Source organism: Trematomus bernacchii, unplaced genomic scaffold (assembly GCF_902827165.1).
Source record: "Trematomus bernacchii unplaced genomic scaffold, fTreBer1.1, whole genome shotgun sequence".
NCBI lineage: Eukaryota > Metazoa > Chordata > Actinopteri > Perciformes > Nototheniidae > Trematomus > Trematomus bernacchii.
The window spans coordinates 2,962,447-2,979,079 of NW_022987685.1; the positions used below are offsets into that span (position 1 = coordinate 2,962,447).

General features: G+C 38.9%; 1 protein-coding gene and 1 pseudogene across 2 annotated transcripts in view; both read left to right on the forward strand.

Moving 5' to 3' along the window:
* The first annotated feature begins 969 nt into the window (after positions 1–969).
* On the forward strand, positions 970–12,643 carry LOC117487936 (annotated as a pseudogene).
* Positions 12,644–13,916: 1,273 nt separating this feature from the next.
* The window catches only part of LOC117487923 (serine/threonine-protein kinase ppk4-like), a 29,097-nt gene continuing 26,380 nt past the window's right edge, over positions 13,917–16,633 (forward strand). The window contains exons 1-2 of one of the 2 annotated variants that reach the window (XM_034136695.1): positions 13,917–14,089; positions 14,650–16,590. In XM_034136695.1, the coding sequence (XP_033992586.1) occupies positions 15,105–16,590 (1,486 nt within the window). In that variant the 5' untranslated portion in view covers positions 13,917–14,089; positions 14,650–15,104. The remainder of the gene's footprint in view (positions 14,090–14,649; positions 16,591–16,633) is intronic. The other variant, XM_034136694.1, reaches the window with a different exon arrangement.

Consider the following 16,633-nt stretch of genomic DNA (forward strand, 5'->3'; position numbering starts at 1 on the left):
TTAAAGTTTACTTAGTTTTTTGCTGCCTTTAATGCACTTCTAAAATACAACACATTGCTGTTGAAGTATTCGTATTAGCACTATCCTATAATAAAGAAAATGTACTTAAGAAAAATGTCTGCTTTGACTTTATTAATGTTAGATAGTTTCATTTTTATTTTAATACTTAGAATTGACAATTTGTCACTATTTTCACATGTTTTTCTGACCAAACAAACCATCCATTAAGTGGCAAAAATAACTGCCTCATTTAAATTGCATTAGTTGCATCTGTGAAAGAGTGGTTATCATGGCTGAGCTGCAGACACTACTACAAGCTGCTATTTAATTTGGTTATGAGCTGTACTGATGGATATGAAGCTTCGCTCTGTTCCCTCTGCTGTGTGTTATCTACATGTAAGGCACTTGGCTTCAGTGTGTGTGTTTCCACCTGTAGGGCACTGGTTGGGGTTGGTATTATTTGCACAGTTAAGTGTTTCTAACGAAGCTGGATGATACAGTTGATGTGAAAATGTTATATACAGTTGTACTCTTTGGCCCCTGGAATTAACACGAAAAGTGTCAGTGTCAGCAATTAAAGGGCAAAGCGGCCACAAGAATGCCCCGAAAGCTGTGATCAAACCAATGATCTGGAGAGTCACAGTCCCTAACCTGTGCTCTGTGATGGTGTGTGTGCGGTGTTTGTAGTTCCTGGTGTGTAAGTGGAAGCTGGAGAGTAAGAAGGAGGCTCTGCTCATCCTGTCTAAGGAGCTGGACACCTGTCAGCAGGAGAGGGATCAGTACCAGCTGATGGCCAACCAGCTGAGGGAGCGCCACCAGGAACTGAAGAAGAAGTACAGGGAGCTCATCGTGAGTGCTCATGTTGATCTGTCCTCAGTATTTTCTCTACACACACGTCATTTTTCCCTGTCCCCGTGCACTCTCCATGTGGACTTCCAGTTTAAATACTAAACTCTTTTCATATTTTAGGACGGTGACCCCTCTTGCCACCAGAAAAACGCAATCAAGTAAGTTGTGGTTAAAATCAAGGACTCCATGTATGCCACTGATGCCAAAAGTATTTCTTACTAAAGCATATCTTATATATCTGCTATATGAGTACTGTATTTTTGTTAAAGTTTTGCTAAGATTGTACATTTTCAGTGTCAAAATAATATCCACTGACTTTATATGTTCTTAGTTCTCTTTTATGATTCAGTCTCTCAAAGGTTTCAAACATAGGAAAATGTTTGGGAAAAATAATACAATAAATAATACTTTTTTAATAATCTAGATTTATTTTATGAATGTTATTATAATACTTATTTTAATATGTATATATATTTAAAATATACAGTAAAGAAATAAATATTCTACTTGTGGTTGACACTGGAAATGTGATTATTAAGAGTTATATTGTCTTATTTTGTTTGTTTTCTTAATCTTCACTTGTTTACAGAATTTACTTTCTAGATGTGATGTGGCCAATATCTAGACATCTTGTTTAACAGTTATGTATTCATGTATAATCAGAGTTTAGACAGCTACAAGTGTAATATAGGTTAGAAATCAGCCGCAAAATAAGTGTTAAAGGAGAGGTGTCATGGCCATTTCCACTGATCATAATTCCATTGTTGAGGTATACTAAAATAGATTTATGCTGTGCATTTTTCCAAACTCACATTGGTTTCGCATACAGCATCTCTGTAAACTACATGTATTCACTGAATTTCACTCTCTGCCTTTAACAGCTCGTTGTAGCTCCAATAGCTCCAGCCCCCACCCTCCCTGTGAGCACAGTGTGCTCTGATTGGTCTGGACGTTGTGAATCACGCAGAGCTCCGTGGAGGTGTTGTTTCCTTGTTTAGGATACATAGCGAAACACAGCCAAACTCATCCTGAGCGCAGACAAACTCACAGCCGAAGTAAAAACAATAAGTGTGGCTTGATATTGAGTAAGAAAAAGGTTGATAAACGCTGTGAGAATGGGTCTGCAGAGAGAATTTTGCCGCAATCCCAACTGTCTGTTATCAGCCTGCAGCCAGGGAGGAGAAATCAGCAGAGTGTGTGTGTGTGTGTGTGTGGAAGTCCGTGGATTGGTCAATTTGGACCAATCAGCGGGGGCTTAACGTAACGGCTCCGCGGACGTAACGTAACGGCTCCACGGATTGGTCCATTTGGTTCCGGGTACCGCATGACCGTATCGTGTCATAGCTCTGGGTGTGGCTACTGGGTGTTCACACGTCACAATGTCCAGGAAGAACATGAGAAATCTCCAACGAGGCGTTTTGGGGAGGTCTTTTCTGTGTTAGATAGACCCTCCAGAAAAACGCGGGCTAAAATCCTTGATTATGCAGGCTAAAATCCTTGATTATGCGATTAAACATGCAGGGTTTTTATGTGATTTTATGCGGTGAAGTTGCGAAATATGCGGAAATATGCGAAAAGTTGCGAAATATGCGGGAGGCGGAAAAAAGGTGATTCTTCTCCCACACCCTGTTACTAGGCTACTACTGAATGAAAGTGAGCCCTTTTAAAGAGTTCCTATGATAAACAAGCATACTAGAAGCAAGCTACATCACAAAGTGTTATTTATGTATTTATATATGGGCTATTTTAATCACTCTCTCACACACACACACACACACACACACACTCTTCTCCGCCTCATTCTGTTTTCATTTACTCGTTCGTTATCTGACCAGCTTCAATCTTGTAGGCTACTCACCTCGTTTCTTGTAGCCCTCGAAAGGGTTTTGGAGGTTGATGCCTCGGTGAACCTGAGTTGTTTGACTTTCTTGTCCGCAGCAGCAGAAAGCATTTTAGAATGTTTGAATGAATCAAAGTGGGTCGTCACCGTCGATTTTCTCTTATGCTCCAACACACAGTTGCACGGGGTGCAGAATAGTTTCCCCCCACTTTCGTGCAAGACATCGGGGTACTGCTTTGCCCGGTCTTTAGCAGAAATGTTCGTAGGCAAATGAGATGGATTCGATTTTTTTATCTTGGTCAGAGCCGTATAATAGTATATAATAATAATAGTATAATAGTATATAATAATCTATATGGCGCTGATCTTGTTGTTTTCTCTCTCGTGTGAGTTCCACACATTCACTCTACGGTGTTGTTTACCTGCGCGAGCTGATGACATCACTACTTCACGTTAACTTTTTTTTCCCTCAACTTTGTGTGGAAAAATGCGGGGATTATGCGACCTTTTAATAAATATGCGCCCTTTTAAAAATATGCGCCATTTTGCTGATTATGCGGTAAATTATGCGATCGCATAATCGCGTTTTTCTGGAGGGTCTAGTTAGAGTTTTACTCCCTACAGGGTGTACTTTGAGAGTTTTTGACTCTGCAGACCATTTACATGCATAAAAACCTTCATAACACACAAGGGGACGGGTAATAACCGGAAAAGCATGACACCTCTCCTTTTAATATAATTCTAAATGAAGTATAGAATAGTTAATACAAAATTAACACGATTACCATTTTAAATATATTTTTCAATGAGAATAATGATCAAACCCTCTCATATCGTGAATTATATTGTTATTGCAATATCAGCCAAATAATCGCAATTAGTAATATTTCCAAATCATGCAGCCCTAATCTCCATGACGATCCACGTGGCCAATCACCAGCTGTTTTCACGATTCTCCTCCACCTTCTCCTCAGGTGAACCTGGCTCAGCTGCTGAGAGACTCCAGGGAACGAGTGCATGAGATGGAGGAGATGGAGCACAACATGAAGGCTCTGACCGACGAGCTGCAGGACGTGAAGGCGGAGCGCGCCGTGTTCAGGGAGAAGACCTACCGCCTGAACGTGGAGCTCAACCACGTCCTGGGCAACCGTGAGGCACGCATCATTGATGTGGATGCCCTCTGCATGGAGAACAGGTGAGTGGGACACAAGATCTTTGGGAACTACTTTCCCATATCTCCAGTTCTAGAGAGGCCATGTGTTTTCTACAAGCTGCAGATTCCCAGACACTTGCTTTCACTCTAAGTAACTGCTTCCTGTGTAGACATGTCTCCATATTTACCCTCTTTCTTTTGCTTTACTGGGTGTTAACACATCAGAATTATTCTGTTTTGGAAATAAAGAGATGAATATCTCTTTATAAAGAGAACACAATATATTGTAAAAGCTGAAAAGTGAAGTTAAAGATATAACCACATCTTTAAACGTGTTTTTTTTTAATTATTTCAAATGTTTCAGAGAAATTTGTAATTTTAATTAAGCTAACGGTACGTTTCCTCTGGTCTATTGTGAGAGAATTGTCACATATTGACTTTTTATTCCGTTTTTAGCCACATTTTCATCACAAATTATTTGTTGCTGATGCAGGTATTTGCAGGAGCGGTTGAGCCAACTGCAAGAGGAGGTGAACCTGCTGAAATCCAACATCATGAAGTACAAGGTACAGATGGAGGGCCTCTGACTCTGACGATTCATTTAAACGGTGGCACTGCAAGCTTTATTCCTCCTTTCCCCCCCTCCAACAGACAGCTCTTGAGAGGAGGAAGAACTCCAGTCCTCTTGTGGTTTCATTTGTTCTTAAGAATAATCTTCACTTATTTGCCCACAACCCATTTTTGTAGACATATCTTCAGCAAATATAATATATTTTGTTTAAAACTGTACACATTTAAAAGCTACACGCCTACCAGCTGAGAGCTTAGGACTCTTTACTAAAGGACAGAGGTTAGACATCTGAATACAAAAGCAGGTATGGCTATAAAGTTAAACTGTAAAAGCCACTCAAGGCTTATTTAAGTGAATACAATATGAGACGGCCTAGAGATGTTGAGTTAGTTATGTTGGACATGATTGGACTTTATGGACCCCCCTTTTTTGGGTCTAGTTTGAGGTCCAATGAGGGGCCCTCTTTGAAGAGGAGGACTTTCCCCACGCACCGGGATGGAAGATTCCCACATATTTGGAAGCCCTTTTTATTTGTAGTTTGTGTTTTGTTCATAATCTACATGTTTACATATTGCAGAGTGGTTTTGGGAGCACATATTGAGGAAGCAGTAAAAACGTAAGGATGTCTAACAGTACCAATATAGTGTCGCTGAATATAAATGGTCTAAGCACACCAAAGAAAAGAGAGAGGGTTATAAGAAAATTGAAAAAGGAAGATGTACAAATCGTATTCCTTCAGGAGACCCATTTATCCAAATTAGAACGTGAGAAACTGAGAAGGTATGGTTTCAGAAATGTATACTATAGTTCATATAAGGAGGGGAGGAGAAGAGTTGCAATATTAATATCCAATCAAACCCAATTTGAATATGAAATCAAAGACAAAGAAGGAAGGTATATCATAGTTAAAGGAAGATTAGAAAATGAACCAATAACACTGATAAATATATTTGCACCACCAGAAAGCGATAAAACTTTTTCTCTGTTCGATGTAATTGCTGTAGAAACAAAGGGAATCTTAATTTGCGGTGGAGATTTGAATGTAGTTATGAACCATAGTAAGGATACAACTAGTCACAAAAGATCCAAACAGTAATTATCAAAATTCGTAAATATATCACTCAAAGAAATCGAGATGATAGATGTATGGAGAACCCTACATCCTTTGGAAAAAGACTTTACACATTTCTCGGCCGCCCATAAGGTCCACTCAAGGATAGACTATTTTCTCATAAATGTAAATGATATTCACAGGGTAAAGGAATGTAGGATAGGAGGGGCAGATGTGTCGGACCACAATCCAGTCTTCTTAAAAATATGTTTAAATAACAGGACATGACACGCTGTCTGGAGACTCAACGCTGGAATATTAAATAGTGAACAAAGAGAGGAGAGAATAAAAGCAGAAATTAAAAAATACATAGAGGAGAATGACAATGGAACAGTAGACCCTACACTCCTATGGGATGCCATGAAAGCGGTCATCAGAGGGAAATTGATAGCTGAAACTGCGAATGCAAAAAATATTAAATTAGAGGCATGTAGAAAATATTCAAAAAGATTTAGAGAATTGGAAAGGGAATTTCAGAATACAAAAGAAACAGACTAAGAAATCAAACATTTGAAAACAAGTTAAATGATTTACTACTTGATGAAATTGAAAAGAGGAACATGTTTGTGAAACAAAACTATTATGAAACTGGACCCAGAGCCACTAAACTATTAGCAAAACGTTTACGAAAACAACAAGTAATTAACACTATTAATAAAATTAGGGAACCAGATACAAACGTGCTGACGTATACACCGGAGAATAGAGAAAGAATCTTTCAGGATTACTACAGGCAATTATATACACAACCGACATCTGCAGATAAAGAGGAAATGAGGGCTTTTTTAAACTCACTAGACTTACCGTCAATTGGAAACATACAAAACGATGTTCTTACAGCGGACATCACAATAGAGGAGGTGAATAACGCAATAAGTGCATTCAAAAATAATACATCTCCAGGTAGTGATGGATACCCTGCGGAGTGGTACAAGATGTTTAGAGAAGAGCTGGCACCGCTTCTACTATCCTCTTTTAATTGGACAATCCATAATAACAAGATGCCACCATCATGGAACTGAGGCAATCATTTCAGTCATACCTAAACCAGGGAGGGATAAAGAACACTGTGGAAACTATAGACCCATCTCAATATTGAACGTGGACTATAAAATATACACAAACATTATTTCTAAACGACTGAACACTTTTATATCAGAAATTCTAGAAGACCAGACAGGATTCCTAAGCCAACGTCAAACACAAGATAATATTAGAAGGACTCTACATATAGTGGACCATGCACAAAAGACTAAACAAAGTACTATACTAGTAAACATTGATGCAGAAAAAGCATTTGACCGGGTAAATTGGGAATTTTTGTATCAAGTATTGGAACGATTTGGATTTAATAAGAAGGCAACACAATGCATAAGAACATTATATCAAAAACCAACGGCTAGAATCAAAATGAATGGAAGCTTGACAGACAGAATTGACCAACTACACCATCAACAATGATTAGGGACACATTTAATCTTAATTGGGATTTTAAGCAAATAAAGTATTTGGGTGTCATCATTACTAGGGGATTCAATAAAATATACAAAGCAAACTACAATAAGATAAATCAAGAGATACAAAAAGATATCAAGAGATGGTCTACTCTACCACTAGACTTTACCTCTAGAATTGAGACGGTGAAAATGAATCTTATGCCACGACTTCTCTACCTGTTCCAATCCCTGCCAGTGGAGGTTCCCCAAACTCAATTTGCAACATGGGATGGGCAAATATCAAGGTTTATTTGGGGGGGCAAAAAACCCAGAGTAAAGTATGAAACTCTCCAGTTACCTAAAAACAAAGGGGGCATGGACCTTCCCAAACTAAAGGAATACTATAATGCTGCCCAATTAAGATATGTTGTATGCTGGTGCAAACCAGATTACACATCAAAGTGGAAGGAAATAGAAAAGGAATGTGTTGAATATCCAATCCAGAATATTATTGGCGATAAAGAAATATACAAGATAATACAGAACCAACTAGATTTAATTACATCCTTCACTCTGAAATTATGGTTTCAAATTGTTAAAAAGCACGGGATAGGGAAAGATATACATTTACTAAAATGGGTAGCATTTGATAGTAGTTTTAAACCGGCTGGATACGATAAGGGATTCAAACTATGGGTAACCAAGGGGATTACAGCATGGTGCACTTTAGAGAAGGATGGGTAGCTGGAGAGTTTCCAGAATTTGAAGGATAAATATGATCTGGATAAACATGACTTCTACAGGTGCTTACAAATAAGGGACTACTAAAAAAAGCTAATTAAAAGAGACCCCTCTGCTGAAGTGAATGGTGTGATTCAAATCATAACTAATTCATACAAAGAAACCACAATTAGAATCATAACTGCTCTATACAAAGTATTGTCCTGAAATAAACATTCAACTAAATATATAAAAGAGAAATGGGAAACAGAATTGAACACAACCATTTCAGATGATGATTGGCAAAACATGTGGAAGATACATCAATCATCCACCAATTCACGGATATGGAGGGGATACTCATGGAAACATTTGATCAGATTTGTTATCACACCTAAGATTCAGAGTAAATACTTAAATACAAATCCTCTGTGCTGGAGAGAATGTGGAGAATCAGAGGCCAACCATGCACACATATTTTGGAAATGCCCAAGAATTCTGTGAATCGATACACAAGGTTTTGCAAAAGATACTGAGTTATGATGTTCCTATGGACTACATGGTACTCTATCTGGGCAATTTTACAGAGGAAAATGTTCACTACATAGATAGATATCTTGTAAAAATACTGTTGATAGCTGGCAAGAAAGCCATAACTAGGAAATGGTGCAGGGTGGAGCCTCCTACTATGGAACAGTGGATGGGGATCGTGGAGGAGATTCATATAATGGAAAAAATGACATATCGACTGAGACGGCAAGAAACACAATATGAAGAGAAATGGGAGAAATTGTCAAAGTTTAAGATTCAAACCAGCGACAAGGAATACTGACTGATTGAATAAGAGGAACTGTTCTGACAAATGGTCAAATGAGAATGTGACTCCCGACTGCATTTTTATTTATTTTTTATTTTATATTATCTCTGTATTTGTATCTATAGCTGTATTGCATTGTTTATTTTGTTTGGGTTGTTATGTACGTGCACAGCTGTTGTTGTAATGTTTTTATATAATAAGTGTCAAAAAAAAAAACTGTACACATTTTACCAGAACCAGTGTCATATTTCATACATCCATTCACAGAGACATGTGCTGAGTGTTACCATACCATAAGCTTATTACTAACATGTGTTGTTGTCCTCAGGTTCATTGAGAGTAATAAGATGGAGACTGCATCCAAATATTCCTTCAGAGGACTCAGGGACTTGACACACTTGTATGTTCCAACCTTTACAATCATTCCCATACATTGTTAAGACATCTCATCTGTAATATTTATTCGCTAAAGTCATTTTTTAATATGAAGCCATTGTGAACCATTGTAGGTGATGCTTAATAATTCACATTTTATTCAGAATAAGGGTAACAGCGTTGAACATTAATATTGAGTATATATCAAGAATATTAGTTTTTTCTTCAGTGTTTCCAGTCATTAAAGTGTTACTTGTACCTTAAGTCTATAAATATGATGCATGTTTTTCCATTTTCTGTCATTGGAGTAATGATTTTCTTAATAGGTGCCATTTTCTGTATTGATCAATGTCTGTATTTTCCAGGTCTTTGGCAAACAACAACATTAAAGCATTACCTCGGGACGTTTTCAACGACTTGGACTCACTGATAGAGCTGTGAGTTTCATAATCCGTATCAAAAATGAATCCCGGGTCCCATGCATTTCTTCTAATGTATGTTTTAGCTACTTTGTTCGTCTGCAATGAAACTGAGTACCTCTCTTCTGCAGGGACCTGCGAGGCAATGCTTTCGAGTGTGACTGCCGAGCGAAGTGGCTGATGACGTGGCTGAAGAACACCAACACCAACGCCACGGTTTCGGATGTCGTGTGTGCTGGACCAGAGGACATGAAGGACAAGCGCCTCAATGATATGACCAGCCTGCACAACGAGTGCGTCTCAACAGGTGAGAAACACCTGAGCCAGATGGCCTTGTCTCTGTTCTAAGTGGCATCAGGCCACTTGACCAGGTCATCCTAACAAGTGTAAAGAGAAGGCAAAAGTGTGGGGTTTCTAAATTCAGAATGTGCCTTTTCTGCAGATTTCGTCCTCCATCAAGTCCCTGGCATCTGAGTCTCTGTCTGTGGACACATTCAGCTATAAGAACGACGTCTATGTGACGACCACATAGAAATGAACTTCAGGACTTATGATAACATCACAGGTACGGCAAATGTTTTAACTGTGGATGCTGTTGATACATTTTGAGAGTTTGGGCCATTTTGCTTTATAAAATGTCGGCCATTTTGTCTTCTTTCTGAATTTTGAGAAGGAAAAATACACATTTAAGAGTTTTTCTTACTGTGTTTTTGTGTTTGTAGATTCAGTAGCACTTACAGCAGTTTCATTCCCATTGTTTACAGTTTTTACTGATCTATGGAATGATGCAAATAAATATCCTAAAATCCCTCTGTACAAACCTTTAACTCTGATAGGTTTGAATTTACAAATAGAGAATTTTCCACCTGGCATTATACTGTATTCAAGTTTCTGTACTAGTAATGTATTTAAATTAAATTAAATTAGCACATATTTGATAAAAATGAATGGCTAATTTGCATATTTAAACACAGCATTTCAGAAAACCTGTCCAGCCAGTAGTGAGCTGGGGAAGTTTGAAAGTGTTTTTCAATAACAACCTTTTACAATTTGGTATTGGCCCATTTATTTTAATTTCTCCGCCTTTCAGGTCAGTCCATTGTGGGGTGCAAGTCAGTGGTCATCCAGGACCAGGTGTTTGTCATCGTGGCTCAGCTGTTTGGTGGCTCCCACATCTACAAGTTTGATGAGGACCAAAGCAGCTTCAGCAGGTTTCAGGACATCGAGGTGTCCAAGATCTCCAAGCCCAATGACATTGAGGCGTTCCAGGTGGGCTCTGACTGGTTCTTTGTGATTGCTGACAGTTCAAAAGCAGGCCTGTCCACCCTCTACAAGTGGAACGATAAGGGCTTTTATTCCTCGCTGCACGAGTGGTACCGCGACACAGACGCAGAGTTCCTGGACTTGGATGGGAAGGCGCACCTTATCTTGGCGAGCCGCTCGCAGGTGCCTGTGATCTACCAGTGGAGCCGGAGCAACCAGAAGTTTGTCCTGCAGGGAGAGATCCCTCACATGGAGGACGTTGTAGCTGTGAAGCACTTCCGGATCAAGGAGGAACTCTACCTGGCTATGACGCGCTATATCGGTGACTCCAAAATCCTTCGTTGGGGTACCAAACAGTTTACAGAGATCCAGGCCTTGCCCTCACGAGGCTCCATGATTCTCCAGCCTTTTTTTTTCAAAGAGCGTTACTACATGGCTCTGGGAAGCGATTACACCTTCTCGCAGATCTACATGTGGGATGATGAGAACAAACTCTTTGACCGCTTCAAGGAGGTGTACATCCAGGCACCGCGCTCCTTCACTGTGGTTTCCACCGACCGCAGGGACTTCATCTTCACCTCCAGCTTCAAGGGAAACACGCAGATCTTTGAGCACATCATGATTGACTTGAGCTTGTGAGGGGCCTTGTCATGGCCCCCAACATCTTGGTGGAGGGGGGAAAAAAGGACTAAAACACACTTTTTCAATTTCAATCCCTTCATTCGTTTCCGTCCCAAGTAAAAGCTGGGTAAAGATGTGTTTAGAATTCTTATAGTTTTCAAGCTTGATGGCCTTGTCCAAATATCTGTTTCCATGGTCTTTCAGACTTCAGAGACTGAGAGGGCGAGTCAAGAGGGTGGACAAGCGTAAAAGGAGGCTGGTATTCTCCTAAAAATCCAGCTCACATTCCTGAAGGTGGAATACTTTCATATGATTTGGATCTATTTTCAGTTTAATATCCCCTATCCTAATGGTTTTATACCCTAACTAATATACAACAAGACCTAAGAGAAGTATCATATTATTTTCTTATGTTCTCATTAAGGGCATGTAACAGGTGTGATTGCTCCTCGTGTGCCACTTACCTCATGCCCTCATGTGGTGATTGTTGCCTTATCAGCTCTGGGGTTCTGTGTCCTGATTGGCCCACAGTGCCTCCCTCTGGCCGTGATGAAGTATCACACCCCTTTTTCCAAACAGGGAATGTCTTGAAAGCACAAACCTTTAATTATCCTAGGTGAGACCCCAGCCCTTAGAGTGTAGTTGTTACGAGACGAATGTTACTGTAGGTGCTATAGATTATATCGCTTACAGTAAATAAGGTACCAGTGGTTTGTGAGGTGGAGAAATATTCAGGACTGGATATAGCTAATGCCTTTTTAGACTAACATGTGAATGGAATCAACTTTTAGACCAGACTAACTATAGTAGAAACTGATAGAAGCTCTTTAAGTGTTTCAGGGAACAAACCTACATACAAATAAAAAAAGCAACCTGAGTTGTTGTACTACTGACATCATTTAACTTTTTCTTTTTCAACTAAAACTTTAAAAGGCTCCTCACTGAAGAAGTGATAGCTCACATTTATGAACAAAATAAAGACATCATTTGTTTGTCTACAAATGAAGGAAACTATGTGTTAATGTAAATATGTTCACTCTAGTTGAGAGGCTTTTTCCGTCTGTCATTCTCTTCTTACTAATACTGAATGTTAACTTACAAGCTACAAAATGTACATACAACATGGACTGCAATGCCACTACCTGTTTGTCACACAAAAACTGAACAGAACTTTGCACTTACTTTTAAAAAACTAATAAAAAAACATTACTGCAACTTGCAAGCGCATGACATTCAAAAAAGGGTGTTTGCTAAATTATTTTTAAATGAACCTAACAAACTCAGAAGTCTACAAGTGCTTCTTCTCATTAAGAGAATGGTATTGTAATTTTAAAAAAGCATACTGGAATATGCAAGCTTTATAACATGCGGGTTATTTTGTATGATTTTGTTTTAAGCATATTGAATGTTACTCAAAGTATACTGTAAATATAATCAGTTGGGTATCAAAATAAATGTGTAAAAATAAGATTGGAAGGTGTGTGTTATCATTCATTGGTCATCAGGATGAAAGGGCTCAGTCATTATGTCAAACCCAGAGTAAATTATCCAATGACTGCAGTTGCTCTCATTTAGTGTCTTTTAGCTTTGTTTTGATAGGCTGCAACTTCCGGGTTTAAAAGTGATTTAAAACCTGCATGTGCAAAAAAGTCAGATTTGATCAAAGTCTATAAGAAAATTACCCTAAATATCACTTTTCTGACCTTACATTTTCCTGACAAGTGCATGGTATCGATCTCTAGTTCCAAGTGTCTTTCAATACCACGTGATTTGTATTTAAAAAATTATGATCTCTTTATGAGTAAAATAGACGATAAAGCAGCGTATGCTTATGGGCGGAGCAAACGTGTGATTGACAGGTTGCTACAACAGTGTTGTTGGCTTTTGGTGTGGCCAGTGTTTTGGTTTTCGAACCTTAACCCTTTCACAGTGTGTTTTTAGTTTTTAAATGAACAAATCAAGAGTTTGGGGTCAAGATGGCAGCTTCCTTACAGATATGACCATAAAATACAGAATATTACTTTATGCACTAACATCACATGTGCACATCTACATTACAGTGTTACATAACATGTACAGCTGATAACCCTCTAACTCAGAATGCTTCATATCCTAACCCTAAACCCATTTTATGTTCCTAGTTTGACGGTGTAAGTAGCACAGCTTACTGCAAAAAGTCCTAGCAGAATTATACAATCTGAAAGTTGAACCATTGTCAGATAGGAACCTGTTTGTCTTTCTGTTATCCATTAGAAAGATGGCAGAAGGGCTTATGTACACCAACAGCCTAGTTTAAATAGCTTTAAAACAGTTTTTCTGTCAATAACACGGTTGTTGGTTAAATAACTTTGAGGTTTCTCTGTCTTCTACAACTCCAGCAGTGGTTCCCGGTTATTAACAATGTGTTTTCTTGGAAATGCAGGCTGCCATTTAAGATATCATTTCTTTAAAGACAAAACAAATGTGTTTAAAAAAAAAGAATTCTTCGCTTCCCACAAGTAGACAGGTTGGAAGTAGCCGATCCTGCTTTCATTCTTAAGATTTAAGTGCTATTTCTTGTGCATTTATTTATTTATATATATTGTAAAAGTTCCTGCTGTGCCCTCTATGATAATGGTAGTATGTAAGTATAGCAAAACAAATGCAAATGCTTTGAGAACCTCTGTATTTTAAATGTGCAAACCCTACTTTAAATAACTTTGGTTTCTATTTCCTGCCTCATACTGTCAGATCTTTCTAAAGAGACAGAGGAAGCGGTAAAGACTGTTGGAAACCCCGCCCATCTCGCCCAGCAAGTCCCTACAGACAGAGAGAGGCAGAGAGGAAGAGTGCAAGAGTCAGATGAGACAGAAAATGCACAGCATGTTAAGTTTTGATAAAACTCGTACTGCTGCAGACACCCCACGTTGACATCGTAAGTTAATTTCTCTTCAATCCTCTAATACTGTTTTAGCTTTAAAATTGTACTTTAGAATAATCCGTGTGGTCTCCTAAGACGAGCACACTCGTGTTGCCTTTCTCCTGTTCATGATCCATTCTTATGGTTATTTGATGTAGTTTATAATGAATGTTTATTTAATAACACGATATTTCATCCTTGTTCCTATGACCCAAAGCTATAAAAGGATGTTCACAGAAATGGTCATTTAAAGTTGAATTCTGGTTTCCAGCCTGAAGGAGGAAGTTCAAAGTCAAGAATGGTTAGTGAGGCACAAGGCGTGCACTCACTCCTCTCAGGTGTTATGTTGTCTGTATTTGTACAGTGCTGTATGTAGTCATATAGACGGCTTCTGACTGAGTTCCCTCAGGTTAAAGGATCTGTATCTCCCTAAATGTAGTGTTGGTAAACGGAATATGGTTTTGAAAGCATTCTATAATCACACGCTAACATTTTAAAAGTAATGCTTGTCAACAATTTAAAGTGGCACCAAATGTTGGAACAGTAACATCATAGTTTTGTCTTTTTTGTCACAGATACCTTGACATGGAAATGCATATCATTACACAGCTGAAAGTGCCACCCCCCCCCAACCGAAACACATCTTATAATAAAGAGTATTATTAACAACAACCTCAAGAGGCTACAAAAATTAGTAAAGGAAACCAACATTAATGAACTTTACCCATGCAAAGAAGTTGATGACCATATAACTCCACTGATAGCTGCTGTTGTAAATCACAATGCAGATATTTTGACATTCCTTTTGCATCGGGGTGCTGACCCAAACAAGGCTTCCCCTAAAGGCTTTACACCTCTGCATTATGTATCACGATCCAAAGCACCAGTTATTTTTGCGGAGGAACTGCTTAAAGAAAAAGCTAATCCAAATGGACAGAGTCCCAAATTCACAGTCACACCAGTGCAAACTGCTGCCATCCGTGACAGGGACGATGTCTTCAGAGTTCTCCTTTCAGCTGGTGCAGCGGTAATGTTGTTACTTGGGGCTGAACATAAATGTCTCAATGAAAATATATCTAAGAGGATTCATGACCTTGCATTGAGGGGAGATAAATTGTGCTCCAAAATCAGATATTTCCTAGATATGGAAATTGCTGTGAAAGAAAAAACTCCTCAAGAAGTGTTCAAAACGTTCGAAAGTCACATGCTGTCGGAGGATCCTCAGACCCATCTGACAATGATTGAAAGACTTTTTACTGCAAATGGGCTACATCCAGAAAAATACAAGCAGCTAAGTATCAAATGGCTGAAGGACACTGGAAATCTTGACACCTACATTGCAGGTGCCGTCAGTCGCTTTCCAAACATTCCCCAGGACTATGTTGACATGTCAATTGTCACTTTACATGCAGTTTTTTGTACTCTTGAAGATATACCAAATGAGCAATCTTTGGATATAATTTCCCAACTACTGAACCAGCTTAGCTCAAAAGAGAGTCCTGATATATGGAAAAATGTTTTGCTCACACTATATGTGATAACACAGAAGACAAAAGGCACAAATAGCTGGGATCAGAACTTTGTTGAGAAGATATGCAAGACAATCGCTCCTTTTGTAGAGAACCGATACACCTCTGACATAAGAGCTCTCACATACGCCACATTCGCAAACTTACTTTCAGTTAAACATGCAACCAACATCTTTGCATCAGTGGGGATAACTTCAGTGCCTGAGGACATACTGATGTCTGCAGAAATGCATACAAATGAGAAGCTGAAAGAAGTGCTTAAGCAACTGAAAGATCATCTCAGCAAGCCAAGCATGGACTCTGAGGACTCTACAGTCTTACCTGAATCCAAAAAGAAGAAGAAAAAGAAGAAGAAGAAAAAGAAAAACAAGGAACAGTCAGAAAACCAAGAAGAACCAAATGAGGAAGTTTGCACTGCTTCATCTAATCCAACAGTAGGCCCTGTTGAGGAGACCACTTCAAATGTGAAGCCATTCCATGTCCAAACTACTAAATCAATGCCACGCAGATGGGAACAAAGCAGCGTGAGGTGGAGAGAAAAGTTAGAGAAGCTTGTGAGTACTGATGAAAGTGAGGAAACCAGAATAGGGAGCATGATATATGTGGATAAAGAAGAATTCTGCATTGCACAGGGAAGCAATGGCACTGATGTCTTCTTGGGGCTGAGAGATGATGGCGCTGAAGTTGCTATTAAGAAAATGTATAAACGCAACTATGCATTGCTGAAGTGTGAAGAAGGATTTCTACGACTTCCGGCTCTTGATCATCCATTCATTGTGAGATACATTGACCAATCACACGATAACAACTTTGGATATCTTGTTCTTCAACTGTGTGAATACACTTTGAAAGAACACATTGAAACTCATGATGATGATGGGCTGAGAAAGGAACTTGTCCGTCAGGTTCTCGAGGGTCTAAGTGTTCTTCATTGTCAAGCACGTCCCATTCTCCACCGGGACCTCAAACCACAGAATGTTCTGATCGGTAAGATACGTTTACAATACAATGAAATACCGAAAAATATTTA